Below are 18,983 nucleotides of genomic sequence, written 5' to 3' on the forward strand. Positions count from 1 at the left end.
TGCATGCAGCGTAAATTCAGGGACTTATTTATGAACAGGGCTTGTCAATCTTCCAATAAGTCACTATTTTCCCTGATCGTAAAGAAAGTGTCAATATGAATCTTGTTCTATTAATTCCCCTTGATTGTTTAGAACATCTGTGGTAGAGATTCTGCTAGATTGCACTGATAAAACCAGTGCATTCAGGCCAAACCAGCGCAAAAGATCACAGAATTTCTATTAATCCAGCGTAAATTACATCCAGCATAATTTGAGAATTCAAGTTTCTGCGATCTTTTGCGCTGGTTCAAAAATCATTGCACTGAAGCCGGCCCCGCCCACAATACTGGCCACGCTCCCAATCAAAATAATGAGGATGGTGAGTTTCCATCAATTGCACCATTCGAGGAGAGTCTTCAAATTAAGCTCGTTTTCTTAGGCGCACAGGCACTGGTAGGCACGTTTTAAATGTTTTTACATTTACATATTAAAAAATATTTAATTTATTAAGAAACTGACTAGTGTATACCAATGAAACTAATAAATGGTACAGTATAGTTTTTTTAAGCCATTTTCAGTGATTTAAAATCAGGTTACTCACAGGTAGAGAACTAGACACTCTTATTAAAAATGTTTATTTTTTGTGATAAACCATTTTCAGCTGTATTAATAAAACTGCACCAGGTTACCACTCTTAAACACATCTTAAAGAAATCAGTATTTTTTTCTTTGCAATAAAAAAATATTCAAACGATTACGCTCTATTAAGCTGGTTGCACTGGTTCATAAGAGATTTTCCATTTGTGATTATGCAAATGCATTTTATTGGCAACTCAAACTGTAACCTAAGTTTTGGGCGCAATTTGCACCCAATTACCGATTGCGGCCAAAGCGGAAACTCTACCCCTCTATGTTTATTCTTCTCCCTTCACACAAGAATCTGGGCTCATTTGCCCAGATTCAAAATTAACTGGACAAATAAGATGCCATCATATGTATTCTATGTGCTGTTAGGCATGGAACACAATTATACCAGACAAGACTAAGGACAAAGGTGTGGAAATTGGATTTAGGGCCAACAATTGCTTCAAAACCTCTAGAACTAACAATGGCATTCATGACAAGTCTTTATGGTATACAGGAAAAACTGCAGTAATTTTCATAAAACAATAAAACTAAATAATGATATCTGTCAAAATGTATTTGAACATATTCATTGCTTTGTGCTTTTAAAGCATAAGGAATTAGGATTAATGGTTCTTTACAGTATTACTTTTAAATGAAAATAATTGTAAAATTACTAGTTATCCTCATTGCATTAATTCTCTGTTCCTGTATTCATAGCTCTCCTTATCTCATGCACAAGTTCACTAATTCTTTCCATCTCTCTGTCTGAATTTTGTCTTTCTGGTCTGTCTTCCTTTCTCTGTATTTGTCTTGAGTCCTTCCTACTTTTCCCTATTTCTGTAAGTCTCTTCTTCCGTGTCTTCTCTCTCCTGTATGTCTGCCATTTTCTCTGTGCTTCTCTGTCTTTCATGCTAAGATTTTCTGTCTTCCTCCTATATATCTCTTAGTCTGCTCATACACTTTTTCTCGATATGTCTCGCTTTCATTTCCTTTCCTGTACCAGAAGCCAGACCCAGGAATTATCTCATCTGCCCCTCTCTCAGCAGGAGGCCTGGGCTGTGAAGCACATCCACATACTGCTGGATCTGCAGTAATGGCATCAGTTGGTACTGGCCCATCTAGGAGTTGCTGTAGTACAGTAAGATGAGAAAGAAATCAGAGGGCTCAGACCAGAAGGGAGCAAGGAGAACAGGGTCTATGACTACAAAGGAGTGGAGAGATTGGGGCTCAAGCCAGAAGGAAGTAGGGTCCAGGCTCTAAGCAAAGAGTCTCTGAGCGTTTTGTCTTTGTAGCACTTAAGCATACATCATGGAGGCTTGCAGGCTACAATTGTTCCCATTAATTTGCATATACCTTAAGCTGCAGATAATAACAGATCCTGGTGTTCTGATTTAGAATTTTTCAGCAATGAGGCAACAGCTCTAAAAACATGTTTCCCGATCTCCAGGCCCATGAAATGTAAACAGGACAAATCAGAAGCAATATAAGCGCAAATAGAATTGAGTTGCCTGGAGTTTGTAGGCAGACTGCCAGGATTTGTGGGCCACATGGGCTGCAATTTGCATCTTCCTGCCGTAGGTTGCACGTGCTTCTCCTGTTGGCTGGTGGTCTTCCTGTCACTGATGCACTGGATTATGGGCAAGCCTAGAAGCTGCTGCAACATGTACAGTAGAAAGAGAAACAAGTAGGCCCGTGGCTGAAATGAAGCAGAGGTGCTGCGGGTAGGGCTGAGAAGGAATGGAGATGCTAGGGCCTGAGTGAGCACAGATGATAAGAGAGACCCAGACAATGACAGTGATGGCCAGGTGAGGAGTCGAGGGAAGCTGGTGCTGCCTTACACTCACTTTGGCAGAGACAGCTCTACACTGAGGTGACCCACTAGGAAGGATTCCAGGAAAGGAGAAACTGGCTCAAGGGAATAGTGGTATAGTTGGCTCAACACTGAAACTATCTAGGTGGGAAAAAAAGCCTGTGTGCAGAGTCGGATTGTCCCACCTAGATAGTGGGGAATTGGTCCCTGGTAACCATATTGCTGATAAATACATGAAATGTCACATGGTTACCTGATACGATGAGATGTTTGAAAATGCATGGAGATTTTTTTTTCACATAATAGATATAAATAATGACCATTTTGTTTCTTTCTTGAACTTACATGTATACAATTTTTATGTTTCCCACCTGCTCGATATGATGGAAATGCAAATTGAATATTTGGCTCAGATTACCTTCCTCAGGCACTGGGATTTCCCCATCTTTACTTGATCCAGTTTTTCCCCTCAATCAACATATAATCAAAACAGTCCTATAATACACATGTTCTTTTCATCTTATAAATGCACACAAAATGGCATTTACTGGAAGTTTACTATTATCCAGCAGTGTCACGTGATGATTTCATGATCCTTTATATCATTATCATATCCAACCTTAATCTTAGAAAAAGTATACAAGTGTTATTGCATTTTTTTTCAATGAATAATTATAGGAAAAATTATAATTCAACAGAAATGTGCATACTTTGCAATTCAGTTCAGAATAACCTTTTAAATACAGAATTTAATTCATCATGTCTACCAGAGCTTATGTGGAACTTATTTTCTACAGATGTACAATAGTGAAAACTGTAAAGTAGAATTCAAATACTTTGAAAATAAAGGATAGCTTTGGAGAATTTGTTAATCAAGTTACAGATTATATTTTGATACCCAAAAGGTATGTTATTACAATGCATCCTACACAATTTAATATTCTAGATATAATTAAACAACAATACATACACTGTGAGTAGGAGCATATTGATAACCAAAAAGTTGCAGATTCTTACATGCCATATGGTGTGGTGTCAAATTACAGATTGTAGTCGCAAATGAGAAAAGGAAAGGGAAAGGAAAGACAAAGCAATTAGAACATGCAATCAGTCATACAGCCACATTCTCAGATTACACCAGACAGGCAGAATAGAACTGAATCCCTGGGTCTAATATTAGTACTTTCCCCTTTATTCTAGGGCCTTGATCTGTTAAATATGATTTATATCTAAAACTCAAATGATCACTAGGTTTTTGAAGATATAGTAATTAACATTACGAAAGTGATACTATTAAGGTTAAGTTGGTGTTGATATCCTTTTTAAATAGCCACCTTCCTCACAGATCAAAAACAGGAAAGTAATATGTGCTCACCACCTGTGCAGACTTCTCTTCATCATCACCTCTTCTCCCTCGTTTCTCATTTTTCTTTCTAAAAATTTCTTGAAGCTACAATAAAATTAAAGTAGAATTACATTGCATTCAAAGTTGTATTTACATTCAATACTATTAACAGCTAAGTTCACAGGAAGTTAAAAACACCATTTTGAAATCTACTTTTAAACTTGACTATGGAACTGCCATTAGAATCAACATAGACAAAGTCAATCATATTACTGTAACCACATGGGTTTACAATGAAGCAAGCTGCAAAGCTAATCAGTTTTGAAGATTGCTTATAAGACAGCCAACATAACCAAATAGTTAAATGGGGGCTGAAATAGAGTTAACGTTTCAGGTTGTAGACTTTCGAGTCGAAAGATCTTCGACTTGAAACATTAACTCTATTTCTTTCTCCACAGATGCTGCCTGACTTGCTGAGTATTTCCAGCATTTTCTGGTTTTATTTCAGATTTCCAGCATCCGCAGTATTTTGCTTTTGAGTTAAATGGGGACTGTTTATTTGTAAAATGTGGTAATAATACCCATTTATAATTCTAGTATCCCTTTTCCTTTGTCTTTTGTAGCATTTATTGTAGATATGGTCTAGATCGGGACCATCCGTAAACAAGAGATTTCTTGGTAAACTGATCACTGACTGTTGACACTTCTATGATATAAGCACTTATGCAGTACAGTTAATCAACTGAAAATAACATTATATTTATATATTTATTCACTGTGCATAGGGAAGAATTGGTAGATAATAGTTTTAACATTAAATAAATTGAAGTCCTGAGTAAGTTTGATGCTTAAACTCATTTAATACCTACTTTAGATTTTAAAGGAAGGAAAAAAAATGGTTGGAATTCATCTTGTACCAATTAACATAGAAAGACTAGAAGGTATCTGAAGTAACAAAGACCATCTCGCCAACACATGCAAGATTCGACCAAAGCGCAAATAGATTTGTGCTAAAACGTTGAAACAATTGCAAGGAAGGAGAGCTCCGGCCTATATCAATTTGCTGCTCAGCATCCTAGAGGGGATGTTTGTCTTGTGGAGCAGTTGGTCACACCACCACCTTCTCAAGGGCAATTAGGGATGGGCAATAAATACCGGCCTCGCCAGCGACGCCCACATCCCATGAACGAATAAAAAAAAAGCCTAAGCTGGATAATGTGAACGCACTCCATGGTTCAGTGCCTATCTTTTTTAGGTACTGCTGAAGCTCTGCACCTCAAACTGGTAGAACCAGGGTTTGATGGGGTATATCTTTGCAGGTTTACTTGGCCTCTCAGTGAGACTTGAAGGTAGAGGTTAAAGTGTTATCGAAACAAAAAAAGATGCAATATTCCTTGTGCATCTCCGCCCCTTTCAATGTCTGTCCATAGCTGCACAGTTGCTGTCTGCCTGATGTATTTGTTAATTGCATGAAACAAGAATATTGAAAGCTTCTTCTACATGCGTTTTTGTTTTAGGTAATTATTTGTGTTAAAAAAAAATTCAGCTGCCTTTTCAGCGGCAACCCTTACTGTGAATTATGAAGAATCTGTCAGGGAATTGGATTTTCTTTTGGTCTAAAAACAATTATCAAACTATTGCGCCAATATTTTGAACCTAGTTTTTGTATTAACTCTTTCATGGATCTTGGAATTTTTGTGCCAATGTTGCAAAGTATTTCAAAGACTAGTATTGGGTTTTTACTTGAGGGCAAATGAGCTTGGTAGCGTGTGCATAAAAACTGATCAAAGTGCAGGGACTTTATTTCTACGTCAGATCCTTGGACTAGGACGGAAGTCTTGCTGGCATTGGACGACCTGGATTTCAGTTCCCCGATTGACGACTGGCCATCTCATCCAGGGCTTTGGGCCAATGTGGCACCGACACAACTCTTCAGGTTCCACCTGAGTAGAATCTAAAAGGTGGAAGGGGCTTGGTGGGGGGGGGGGGGGGGTGGTTGGTGGAAGTATAGGTCTTCTAACCTCAGGAATAAAATTGATTGGGTTACTGACGGTCTAATTGTGAAGAGCCGGCACAGGCATGATGGGCTGAATGGTTGCCTTCTGTAAGATTGTGATTCTATGGTGTGGGAGCAGGTTGAGGTCAGGAGGGTGGTGGAAATGTGCTTACATATTTTATAGTGAGCTGCATTGCACACTGTGTCACTCAGGAGGAATTTCTCGTGTCTGCTGTCCGCCAAGCGAGGCTCGAACTCATGTTTGTCAGATGTCTAACAGCTAACTGACTATCTTCCTTGGATTTGGGGCTGTGGGTGGGGGGCGGTTGAAGAAGATAAAATAAATAAATCAGGGTAGCTTTGGGGGTTAGTTGGCTCCAAGATGACAATGGAGATTATAGGTATATAGTGAGATGACCAGAAAATTCACAGGATATGATGGTTCCAGTCGAGAGATTGAGTAGTGTAAAGGAGGAGATGGATAAATATTTCAGAGTTTTGTTTTATCAGTGATATTTATGAACAATATTCTTGCAAGATATTTAGTAAGTGGAATAAAGCCCATGGCAGGATAGATTGTACATGGTATGGAGAATATAAGAGACAAGAAAAGGCCATTGAAACTCATCTCTCTAATATCCTAACTCTCCCATCATAGCATTCAATTGTATTTTGGACAGTCCCAATGTTTTTGGCTCTACTGCCCTGAATGGGATGGAAACATGTACATTGAAGCTTGCTTTATATTTCCCCTAACTTCAGAAGACCCCTACCTACTTGCACCAATGTGAGTTTGTCTAACTGTCATCTCAGTCATTCTTGTGTCCCGAATAAGAATACAAACTTAAGAAAATCTCTTCTGCTGCTAAACTATTACTAAATTAAACACAATCATATTGAGACTGTGTTAATTCAAGAGAACAATGACAATATGCTCATTTATATCACCCATACCACTGCATCGCAATTCTGTTTCAAGGCCTAATCTTACCTTTTTTTTAAAATCTCAACCCTATTCTCACTTCAGTTAGCTGAATCAGAAATTGATATAATGCCCTTCTGAATTCTTCAACTGCACTAGATGGCAGTCTGTTCCACAAGTTGATGATTAACTTAGAAGCTACTCCTCGGGCTTAGCTCCTTTCACTTAATATTCTTACAGCCAGTTTATGTCCGATCAGTCTGGGCAAGATTTAAACTCAAGCTCCAGAGGTGAAAGGGTTTATCCACAATTCATTACTAATTCTTTTTGTAGCTCGACATTTTCTATTTAAACTGTTGTTAAAATTGTTTTTCTCCCCTACACACCACTTGCGTTAATTAAACCTTCAAAGCTATTGCTCCTGAGTACATTGCTAGCTCACTTTTAGAAATATTGGCCCCGATTTTAACCAGCGGAAACGGAGCGGGTGGGGTGGTTAAAATAAGGCAAGTCACTTACCCCCTCTGATGCTGCTGCCTTCCCGCCGTGTCCCGACATTAACCTGCTCCTTCGAGCAGGCAAGCAGGACACCCGCAGGAAGGAAGTGGGGTCCAACGATGTCATCAGGACCCAATCGACAATTTTAGTTGAAGTCCTGAGCCCGAATGGCAAACCTGTCAGGAGCCGAATCATAGACCAGAAGAGGTCCAGGAGGTATGTTTTAAAAGTTTTATTTTAGGTTTCCTTGTGGACCAGGAGAGCTCCTCTAGGCCTCCCAAGGAAGCCTTGGGCCTCCCTTGCGCTGAGCTACCACCCTCCCAATCTTTCCATAGGCTTCTAGCTCTCCTGATCTCACCATAGGCTTCTCCCCCATCCCGATCTTTGCCAACGGCCCTCTACCCACTCCGGATCTTGCCAAGAGCCTCCTCCCCCCCACTAAATGCTGGGGACTGTTCACACGGTCACCTAATTCTCTATGAACAAGAGCAAGCCACTCAGCCCAAGGAGCCTGTTCCATCTGTACCTCAACTCCATTTACCTGCCTGATCTCAAAATCCCTTGATATCCTTTCTGAACAAAAGTCTATTGATCTCAGCCTTTTTGGGGAAGAGAGTTTCAAATTTCCACTTCCTGTGAAAAAATACTTCCTGATTTCACTCCAAACTAGCCTAGCTCTAATTTTAAGATTAAGGACCAGTGTTCTTGATTCCCCCAGAGAAAATAGTTTCTCTATATCTACCCCATTGAATCCCTTTATCATTTTAAACACCTTGATTATATCATCCCTTAACCTTGTAATCTCAAGGGAATATAAAGCAAGTTTATACAACCTGTAGTCATAATTTAACTTTTTAAGCCCCAATAACATTCTGGTGAATCTGTGCTGCACCCGCTCTATATCTTTCCTGGAGATGCAGTGCCAAAAAAATAAACACAGTACTCCAGATGGGGTCTAAGCAAGGCTCTGTACAACGGAAGCATCAATTCCTCACTCTTGTATTCCAGCACCCTGAAGAAAAAGGCAACATTCCATTATATTTTTAGATTGCTCTTTCTACCTATGCACTAGCTTTTAGTGATTTGTACATGGGCATCTAAATCCCTTTGCTACTCCACAGCTCCTCATCTCTCACCATTAAGAAAATATTCCAAATTATCTTTCTCAGAACCAGAGTGGATGACCTCACACTTCCCAACACTGAACTCCATCTGCCATAGTTTTACTTACTCACTTAGTCTGTTTATGTCCCTTTGTAGCTTTCTCCTCCAATCCACACAACTTACTGTGCCTCCTATATTAGTGTATTCTGCAAACTTGGATATACAGCTCTCTATTCCTTGATCCAAGTAATTAATATATATGGTGAAAAGTCGAGGCCTCAGTACAGATCCTTGGGTATCACCACTTGTCACATACCATCAATCAGACAACGAACTTTATCCCTACTCTCTGTCTCTTACCTTCCCCAACCAATTACCAATCCATATCACAAGGTTACCTCCAATTCCACGTGCTCTCAGTTTTGCTAATAATCTCTTGTGCGGAATCTTATCAAATGTCTTCTGGAAGTATGTACAGGCAACATCTATAGACACGCCCTATCCACCATGCTAGTGGCCTCCTCAAAAAATTCAACTAGATTAGTCAGACATGGTCTACCTTTCACAAAGCCATGCCAACTCTCATATCAACTGATACCTATCCAAGTGCTCAGTCACTCTGACATTGTTGATAGATTCCGGTGACTCCCCCCAAAACTGCTGGTAAACGTACAGGTCTGTAGTTACCCGGTTTCTCTCTCCCTTCCTTCCTTCTTAAATAATGGAGTGACATTTGCAATTTTCCAATTAATAGGCACAATTCTTGAGTGTAGAGAACTTTGGAAAATAATGATTAACGCACATGTAATTTCTTCCCCCATTTCTTTTAATACCCTGGGGTGGAAATAATCAAGTCCTGGAGATTTGTCTATCTTGAGTCCCATTATTTTCTACATCACCGTAATTCTATTAAATCCAATAAGTTAGTCCCCTTGACTTATTTTTAGGTTCCCACTGGTATTTTGAACTCTTTCTGCACTATGAAAATGGATACAAAGTCTTCATTTAACAAGTCTGCCATTTCCTTATTGTCCATTATAGTCTCACCTGATTCCGTCTTTAATGGGTCCCCATTCCCCTTTAGCACTTTTTTCTCAACATATTTATATAAACTTTTCCAGTTTAAAAAAAAAAAATTGTTCATGGGGCATGGGATGTGGGCGTCGCTGGCGAGGCCAGCATTTATTGCCCATACCTAATTGCCCTTGAGAAGGTGGTGGAAAGCCGCCTTCTTGAACCGCTGCAGTCAGTGTAGTGAAGGTTCTCCCACAGCGTGGTTAGGAAGGGAGTTCCAGGATTTTGACTCAGTGATGATGAAGGAACGGCGATATATTTCCAAGTTGGGACGGTGTATGACTTGGAGGGGAACGTGCAGGTTGTGTTGTTCCCATGTGCCTGCTGCTCTTGTCCTTCTAGGTGGTAGAGGTTGCGGGTTTGGGAGGTGCTGTCGAAGAAGCCATGGCGAGTTGCTGCAGTGCATCTTGTGGATGGTGCACACTGCAGCCACAGTGCGCCGGTGGTGAAGGGAGTGAATGTTTAGGGTGGTGGATGGGGTGCCAATCAAGCGGGCTGCTTTGTCTTGGATGGTGTTGAGCTTCTTGAGTGTTGTTGGAGCTGCACTCATCCAGGCAAGTGGAAAGTATTCCATCACACTCCTGACTTGTGCCTTGTAGATGGTGGAAAGGCTTTGAGGAGTCAGGAGGTGAGTCACTCGCTGCAGAATACCCAGCCTCTGACCTGCTCTTGTAGCCACAGTATTTATATGGCTGGTCCTGTTAAGTTTCTGGTCAATGGTGACCCCCAGGATTTGGATGGTAGGGGATTCAGCGATGGTAATGCCGTTGAATGTCAAGGGGAGGTGGTTAGACACTCTCTTGTTGGAGATAGTCATTGCCTGGCACTTGTCTGGTGCAAATGTTATTTGCCACTTATCAGCCCAAGCCTGGATGCTGTCCAGGTCTTGCTGTATGCGGGCACGGACTGCTTCATTATCTGAGGGGTTAGATTTGATATCATTTGCAAGTTTTTTCCATTTTCCCTTTTTGCACCTTATTACTTTCTTTGTTTCCCTGTTGCTTTTTATAGCTCTCCTATATGGGGTTCATTTCTAGGGGGATAGAATTAAAAAGCAGACAAGTTATGTTAAACTTGTACAGAACCTTGTTCAGACCACATTTGGAGTATCATGCACTGTTCTGATCTTTATTTATAAAAAGGATATAGGAGGTACTGCAGTAGGTGCAAAAAAGATTTACTAGGATGACAACAGAACTGAGAGGTTATATCTATTAGGAAAGATTGAGCAGGCTGGGGCTCTTCTCTCGAGAAAACAGAAGACTGAGGGGGTGACCTGATAGAGGTCTTTAAGATTATGAAAGGGTTTGATAGGGTAGACATAGAGAAGATGTTTCCACTTGAGGGGGAGACCAGAACCAGAGGCTATAAATATAAGATAGTCACTAATAAATCCAATAGGGAATTCAGGAGAAACTTCTTTACCCAGAGAGTGATTAGAATGTGGAACTCGCTACCACAAGGGGCAGTTGAGGTGACTAGAATAGGTGCATTTAAGGGGAAGCTAGATAAACACATGAGGGAGAAAGGAATTGAAGGATTAGGGTTAGATGAAGTAGGGAAGGAGGAACATAAACAAAAAAAAAAGCCATGGACAACTGAAGAGGTAAGGGACAGTATAAGACATAAGGAAAGGGCACACAAAAAGGCAAAAAATGGCACAGATCCTGGCAAATGGGAAAGATAAAGATCAACAATGGGTCACAAAACAGATAGTAAGAGCTACAAAAAGAGAGTATGAAAAGAAACTTGCAAGGGATATCAGAACCAATACGAAGAACTTTTATAGTTATATTAAGAAAAAAGAGGGTGGTCAGGAGCAGTGTTGGCCCCTTAAAAACTGAAAATGGGGATATTGTCATTGACAATGGGGAAATGGCAGAATAATTACTTTGGGTCAAGTATTTACAGTCGAAAAAGAGTATAGCATGCCGGAAATCCCAAGAAAACTAATATTGAATCGGGGACAGGGACTCCATAAAATTAACATAAGTAAAACAACAGTAATGAAGAGAATAATAGCACTAAAGAGTGACAAATCCCCAGGACCAGATGGTTTCCATCCCAGGGTTTTAAAGGAAGTAGGTGAGCACATTGCAGATGCCCTAACTATAATCTTTCAAAGTTCTCTAGATTCAGGAACTGTCCCTATAGATTGGAAAATTGCACATGTCACTCTGCTTTTTAAGAAAGGAGAGAGAGGGAAACCAGGGAATTATAGACCAGTTAGCCTAACATCTGTTGTGGGGAAAATGCTGGAGTGTATAATTAAGGATAGGGTGACTGAACACAGACAATTTTCAGTTAATCAGCGAGAGCCAGCATGGATTTGTGAAAGGTAGGTCGTGCCTGACAAACCTGATTGAATGTTTTGAAGAGGTGACTAAAGTAGTGGACAGGGGAATGTCAATGGATGTTATTTATATGGACTTCCAGAAGGCATTTGATAAGGTCCCACGTAAGAGACTGTTAGCTAAGATAGAAGCTCATGGAATCGAGGGAAAAGTACAGACTTGATTCGGAAGTTGGCTGAGCAAAAGGCGACAGAGAGTAGGGATAATGGGTAGGAACTCACATTGGCAGGATGTGACTAGTGGAGTCCTGCAGGGATCTGTTTTGGGGCCTCAATTATTCACAATATTTATTAACGACTTGGATAAAGGCACAGAAAGTCTCATATCTAAGTTTGCCGATGACACAAAGATTGGTGGCATTGTAAGCAGTGTAGATGAAAACATAAAATTACAAAGCGATATTGATAGATTAGGTGAATGGAATTCAACGTAGACAAATGTGAGGTCATTCACTTTGGATCAAAAAAGGATAGAACAAGGTACTTTCTAAATGGTAAAAAGTTAAAAACAGTGGATGTCCAAAGGGACTTAGGGATTCAGGTACATAGATCATTGAAGTGTCACGAACAGGTGCAGAAAATAATCAATAAGGCTAATGGAATGCTGGCCTTTATATCTAGAGGACTAGAGTACAAGGGGGAAGAAGTTATGCTGCAGCTATACAAAACCCTGGTTAGACCGCACCTGGAGTACTGTGAGCAGTTCTGGGCACCGCACCTTCGGAAGGACACATTGGTCTTGGAGGGAGTGCAGCGTAGGTTTACTAGAATGATACGCTGACTTCAAGGGTTAAGTTACGAGGAGAGATTACACAAATTGGGGTTGTATTCTCTGGAGTTTAGAAGATTAAGGGGTGATCTGATCGAAGTTTATAAGATATTAAGGGGAACAGATAGGGTGGATAGAGAGAAACTATTTCCGCTGGTTGGGGATTCTAGGAGTAGGGAGCACAGTCTAAAAATTAGAGCCAGATCTTTCAGGAGTGAGATTAGAAAACATTTCTACACACTAAGGGTGGTAGAAGTTTGGAGCTCTCTTCCGCCAACAGCAACTGATACTAGCTCAATTGCTAAATTTAAATCTGAGATAGATAGCTTTTTGGCAACCAAAGGTATTATGGGATATGGGCCAAAGGCAGGTATATGGAGTTAGATCACAGATCAGCCACGATCTTATCAAATGGCGGAGCAAACACGAGGGACTGAATGGCCTACTCCTGTTCCTATAAACACCGACATGGACCTGTTGGGCAGAACAGCCTGTTTCTGTGCTGCACATTCTATGTAATCCTGGACCGCTGGGTTTCCACTTTTCTGTGCAGTTGGGTAAGCCTTTTATTTTAGCTTGACATTGTTTCTTACTTCGTTTGTTAATCATAGTTGCTTAAGACAAGTGGAGCCTTTACCTTTTATGGGTATTTACTGGCTTTGTGTCATACCAAATACTTCTTTGAATACGTCCCACTGTATGTGTGTAGGTTTACGTATTAACAGCTCAGTCCAGTTTACTGCGGTCAATTTATTTCTCATCCATTTGAAATTTTACTTACTGAAATTTAAAATCTTGGTTTGTAACTCTCCTTTCTCTCTCTGAAACCCAATGTCAAATTTAATCATATTATGGTCACTATTTCCAAAATGTTCCCTTACATCAGATTGTTAACTAATTCTGGTTTGTTACTAATCACTACATCTAGTGTGGCCTGCTCCCTCATTGGTTCTAAAACATATAGAATCATAGAATGGTTACAGCACAGAAGGAGGCCAATTGGCCCATCGAGCCCATGCTAGCTCTTTGAAACAGCAATCCAGTTAGTCCCATTCCCCCGTTCTTTCCCCTTAGCCCTGCAATTTTTTTTCCTTCAAGTATTCATACAATTCCTTTTTGAAAGCCACGATTGAATCTGCTTCCACCACCCTTTCAGGCAGTGCATTCCAAAGCATAACTACTCTCTGCGTAAAAAGGTTTTTCCTCATGTCACCTTTGGTTCTTTTTCCAATCACCTTAAATCTGTGTCCTCTGGTTCTCAACCCTTCTGCCAATGGGAACAGTTTCTCTTTATTTACTTTATCTAAACCCTTCATGATTCTGAACACTTCTATCAAAGCTCCTCTTAACCTTCTCTGCTCTAAGGAGAACAACCCCAGCTTCTCTAGTCTAGCCATGTAACTGAAGTCCCTCATCCCTGGAACCATCCTAGTAAATCTTTTCTGCACCCTCTTGAAGGCCTTCACATCCTTCCTAAAGTGTGAATTGGACACAATACTCCAGTTGTGGTCGAACCATTGTTTTATAAAGGTTCAACATAACTTCCTTGCTTTTGTACTCTCTGCCTCTATTTATAAAGCCCAGGATCCCGTATGCATTGTTTAACTCCTTTCTCCACCTGTTCTGCCACCTTTAAAGATTTCTGCACATATAACCCCAGGTCTCTCTGTTCCTGCAGCCCCTTTAGAATTATACCATTTAGTTTATATTGCCTCTCCTCATTCTTCCTGCCAAAATTTTGAAACAGTGCCCTGTACACCTAACTCCAAGTCATGAATATACATTTTAAAAAAGCAGTGGTCCTAGTACCGACCGCAGGGGAACACCACCGTATACCATCCTCTAGCCCGAAAAACAACCATAAACCACTACTCTCTGTTTCCTGTCACTTAGCCAATTTTGTATCCATGCTGCCACTTCCCTTTTTATTCCATGGCTTCAATTTTGCTGACAAGCCTATTATGTGGCACTCTATCAAACACCTTTTGAAAGTCCATATACACAGCATCAACTGCATTGTCCTTATCAACCTCTGTCACCTCAAAGAACTCAATCAAGTTAATTAAACACGATTTGCCTTTAACAAATCAGTGCTGGCTTTTCTTTATTAATCCACACTTGTCCAAGTGACTATTAATTTTGTTCTGGATTATCGTTTCTCAAAGTTTCCCCACCACTAAGGTCAAACTGACTGGCCTGTAGTTGCCGGGTTTATCCTTACACCCTTTTTAGAACAAGGGTGTAACATTTGCAATTCTCCAGTCCTCTGGCACCACCCACATATCTAAAGGAGGATATTGTTCTAGAAAACTCTCCAAAGTACATTCTGGAAATCCATTCCTTTTGCGACAAGCTATTCTGCTTCTCCCAGTCTACGTGAAAATTAATATTTTGCATTATAACCACATGGTTTTTGCTACATACTTCCCTGAGCTCCATATTTATACATCCCCCCCACCCCGACATCATAATTAGGAGGTCTGTAGTTAACTCCGACCAGAGTCTTGCATCCTTTTCTGTTCTGCAATTCCACCCATAGGACTCAATTTTAAAAGGCCAGTGGGAAGAGTGCGGGTGATTTGCGGGCGCCAAACCCATAAGGGATGTAAGCAGCAAAGTGGTGGAAGGTGTCGTCGACAGTGTTATGAAGCGGCACTTACTCACCAATAACCTGCTCACCGATGCTCAGTTTGGGTTCCGCCAGGACCACTTGGCTCCAGAACTCATTACAGCCTTGGTCCAAATATGGACAAAAAAGAGCTGAATTCCAGAGGTGAGGTGAGAGTGACTGCCCTTGACATCAAGGCAGCATTTGACCAAGTGTGGCACCAAGGTGCCCTGGTAAAATTGAAGTCAATGGCAAGCAGGGGGAAAACTCTCCAGTGGCTGGAGTCATACCTAGCACAAAGGAAGATGGTAATGGTTGTTGGAGGCCAATCATCTCAGCCCCAGGAAATTGCTGCAGGAGTTCCTCAAGGCAGTGTCCTAGGCCCAACCATCTTCAGCTGATTCATCAATGACTTTCCCTCCATCATAAGGTCAGAAATAGGGATGTTCGCTGATGATTGCACAGTGTTCAGTTCCATTCACAACCCCTCAGATAATGAAGCAGTCCGAGCCCGCATGCAGCTAGACCTGGACAACATCCAGGCTTGGGCTCATAAGTGGCAAGTAACATTCGTGCCAGACAAGTGCCAGGCAATGACCATCTCCAACAAGAGAGAGTCTAACCACCTCCCCTTGACATTCAACGGCATTACCATCGCCGAATCCCCCACCATCAACATCCTGGGGATCACCATTGACCAGAAACTTAACTGGACCAGCCATATAAATACTGTGGCTGCAAGAGCAGGTCAGAGGCTGGGTATTCTGCAGCGAGTGACTCACATCCTGACTCCCCAAAGCCTTTTCACCATCTACAAGGCACAAGTCAGGAGTGTGATGGAATACTCTCCACTTGCCTGGATGAGTGCAGCTCCAACAACACTCAAGAAGCTTGACACCATCCAGGACAAAGCAGCCCGCTTGATTGGCACCCCATCCACCACCCTAAACATTCACTCCCTTCACCACCGGCGCACAGTGGCTACAGTGTGTACCATCCACAGGATGCACTGCAGCAACTCGCCAAGGCTTCTTCGACAGCACCTCCCAAACCCACAACTCTACCACCTAGAAGGACAAGGGCAGCAGGTACATGGGAACACTACCACCTGCACGTTCCCCTCGAAGTCACACACCATCCCAACTTGGAAATATATCGCTGTTCCTTCATCGTTGCTGGGTCAAAATCCTGGAACTCCCTTCCTAACAGCATTGTGGGAGAACCTTCACCACACGGACTGCAGCGGTTCGAGAAGGCGGCTCACCACCACCTTCTCAAGGGCAATTAGGTATGGGCAATAAATGCTGGCCTTGCCAGCGACGCCCACATCCCATGAACAAATAAAATAAAAGGTTGTGATCTGATTGCAACCCTAATGAGGCCAATTAAAGCCTCTTCTGGGTTTGGTGCCTGGCAGCCAGCCTGATTGACAGGTTGCCGACAGGAGCTGCACATCCGAGGTTGGGGGTGGGAGTGGAAGAGCCGGAGAGCGAGCGAGCCAGAGAGCGAGAGCGAGAGCGAGGCCTCATGGCTATTGGGAAAGAGATTGAGGTGGGGGGTGAGGGGAGACAAAGATCGGAGCGGGGGTGGGGGGGAAGACATCGGAGGGGGGAGACAAAAAGATCAGTGAGGGGTGCAAATGACATCGGACATTGCGGGGGGGTGGGGAGGGTGGTGGGTGCAGGTGACATCTTTGGAAGATATGTTTATTTTTTTTTAAAAACGATGTGAAATGTAATTTTATGCAATTTATTTAGTCTATTTTTCACCGATCCGGCCCTTCCCCAAGCATGAATCGGAAGCAGTGAGAAATCTACCCAGGTAAGTTCAAAATCGTTTCAACTGCCCAAAAGGAAAAAAAAACAGCTTAAGTAACTCAATGAGGTAAATTTGCTGCTTTAAATATCGTCCCGCCGGCTTTAATTGCCAGCGGGACTTCCAGGTTTGAGAACAGCGAGCGTACCCAGATGACTGGGACAAACGAGGAGGTTGGCGGGTTGGAGCCGGGATTCGTTCACACTCCAGATTTTCCGATTTTCTTTGCCACCACCCCCTGCCCCTGAACTTGGCTTTTAGAATTGAGTCCATAGTGTTTCCACTGCTTGATCATCTTTGCTGAAATCCCTTCTTTCTAGTGCTGTAATTGTGTTTTTATTATCAACATTGCTACTCCTCCATTCCCAATTTCCCTGTCCTGTCTAAAGATCTTACAGACTTGAATATTTACCTCCCAATCATGCTCAGATTGTAGCCGGGTCTCTGTAATGACTGCTATATCACACCCTTTAAGATGAATTTGTACTTCTAACTCACTTGTTCTATTTCTTTTGCTACCTACATTTGTGCAGAGAACTCTCATTTGGGTAATTGTCCCCACCCTGCCCATATGTCCTGCTGGTATTTTTTTCACACTTTTCTACTCATTGCTATTAGTGCAATAAATTTTTACTGACAATTCAGCAGATAATTATTTAGAACCATGTTTATCCTATGTGAGACAGACCATCCTAACTCATTTAGGACTTTGTGATGCAGTTATATGGTTTTTGCCATCCATGGAACAAATATGGTATCCCATAGTTAATTATGGAGTAACTACTATTTAAGTACTATTTATAAAGAGCAGATCTTAGATGCTGCAGCCTTAAACTGTTCAAAATCACTTTGGTATTTTAGAGTTCACACCTGCCTTTAAGTAGACACATCCTTTTTTGATCCCCTCATAGAACAAAACCCTGTGCCTGAAACAGACCACACCTACACCAATCTATATTTACTCACTTCAAAAATGAAAAGAAAGAATAAAAAGGTAATCCTTAAATTGCACATATAAGTACAAGAAAAACATTTGAAACTGGATAAGTTTCATCAATTAAAAATCACAAATTTTTGTGCTGTAAACTGCATAGCACATGTAAAAATTACCTCTTAAATTAACATTAAAAAGAAGCATTCGCGCCAGACAAGTGCCAGGCAATGACCATCTCCAACAAGAGACAGTCTAACCACCTACCCTTGACATTCAACGGCATTGCCATCGCCGGATCCCCCACCAAACAGTAATTATTTACCACTACCATATTTTGCATTAGTTAATTAGTATAAAGATGATCCTTACCATATGTTGAAATTATATTTTGTATTCCTGGCTGGCTGATTCACAAGGTATAAATGCACCGAAAAAAAAAATAACATGCAGCCACATAAATACTGTGGCCAGAAAAGCAGGTCAGAGGCTGGGTTTTCTGTGGCGAATGACACACCTCCCGACTCCCCAAAGCCTTTCCACCATCTACAAGGCACAAGTCAGGAGTGTGATGGAATACTCTCCACTTGCCTGGATGAGTGCAGCTCCAACAACACTCAAGAAACTCAACACCATCCAGGACAAAGCAGCCCGCTTGATTGGCACCCCATCCACCACCCTAAACATTCACTCCCTTCACCAGCATACCGTGGCCGCAGTGTGTAACATCTACAGGATGCAATGCAGCAACTCGCCATGGCTTCTTCGACAGCACCTCCCAAATCCGCGACCTCTACCACCTAGAAGGACAAGGGCAGCAGGCACATGGGAACAACACCACCTGCACGTTCCCCTCCAAGTCACACACCATCCCGACTTGGAAATAAATCGCCGTTCCTTCATTGTCGCTGGGTCAAAATCCAGGAACTCCCTACCTAACAGCACTGTGGGAGAACCTTCACCACACGGACTGCAGTGGTTCAAGGTGGCGGCTCATCACCACCTTCTCAAGAGCAATTCGGGATGGGCAATAAATGCCGGCCTCGCCAGCGACACCCACATCCCACGAACGAATAAAAAAAAAATCAAGAAATGTTTGTCGGCAACTAGAAGTCAATGCGGATTTTAAACTTACACGGTCACCTCTTCAGC

The 18,983-nt window shown here is 41.7% G+C and overlaps 1 protein-coding gene across 3 annotated transcripts in view; it reads right to left on the reverse strand.

The window, feature by feature from the left end:
- The window catches only part of LOC137323490 (calcium uptake protein 3, mitochondrial-like), a 208,633-nt gene that overhangs the window by 93,247 nt on the left and 96,403 nt on the right, over positions 1–18,983 (reverse strand). For 2 of the 3 annotated variants that reach the window (XM_067987012.1, XM_067987002.1), the window contains exon 7: positions 3,792–3,866. In XM_067987012.1, coding sequence (XP_067843113.1) covers positions 3,792–3,866 — 75 coding nt within the window. Of the gene's footprint in view, positions 1–3,386; positions 3,429–3,791; positions 3,867–18,983 lie in introns of all 3 variants that reach the window. The other variant, XM_067987021.1, reaches the window with a different exon arrangement.

The sequence above is a fragment of the Heptranchias perlo genome, chromosome 1 (genome assembly GCF_035084215.1).
Source record: "Heptranchias perlo isolate sHepPer1 chromosome 1, sHepPer1.hap1, whole genome shotgun sequence".
In the NCBI taxonomy this organism is placed as follows: Eukaryota; Metazoa; Chordata; class Chondrichthyes; order Hexanchiformes; family Hexanchidae; genus Heptranchias; species Heptranchias perlo.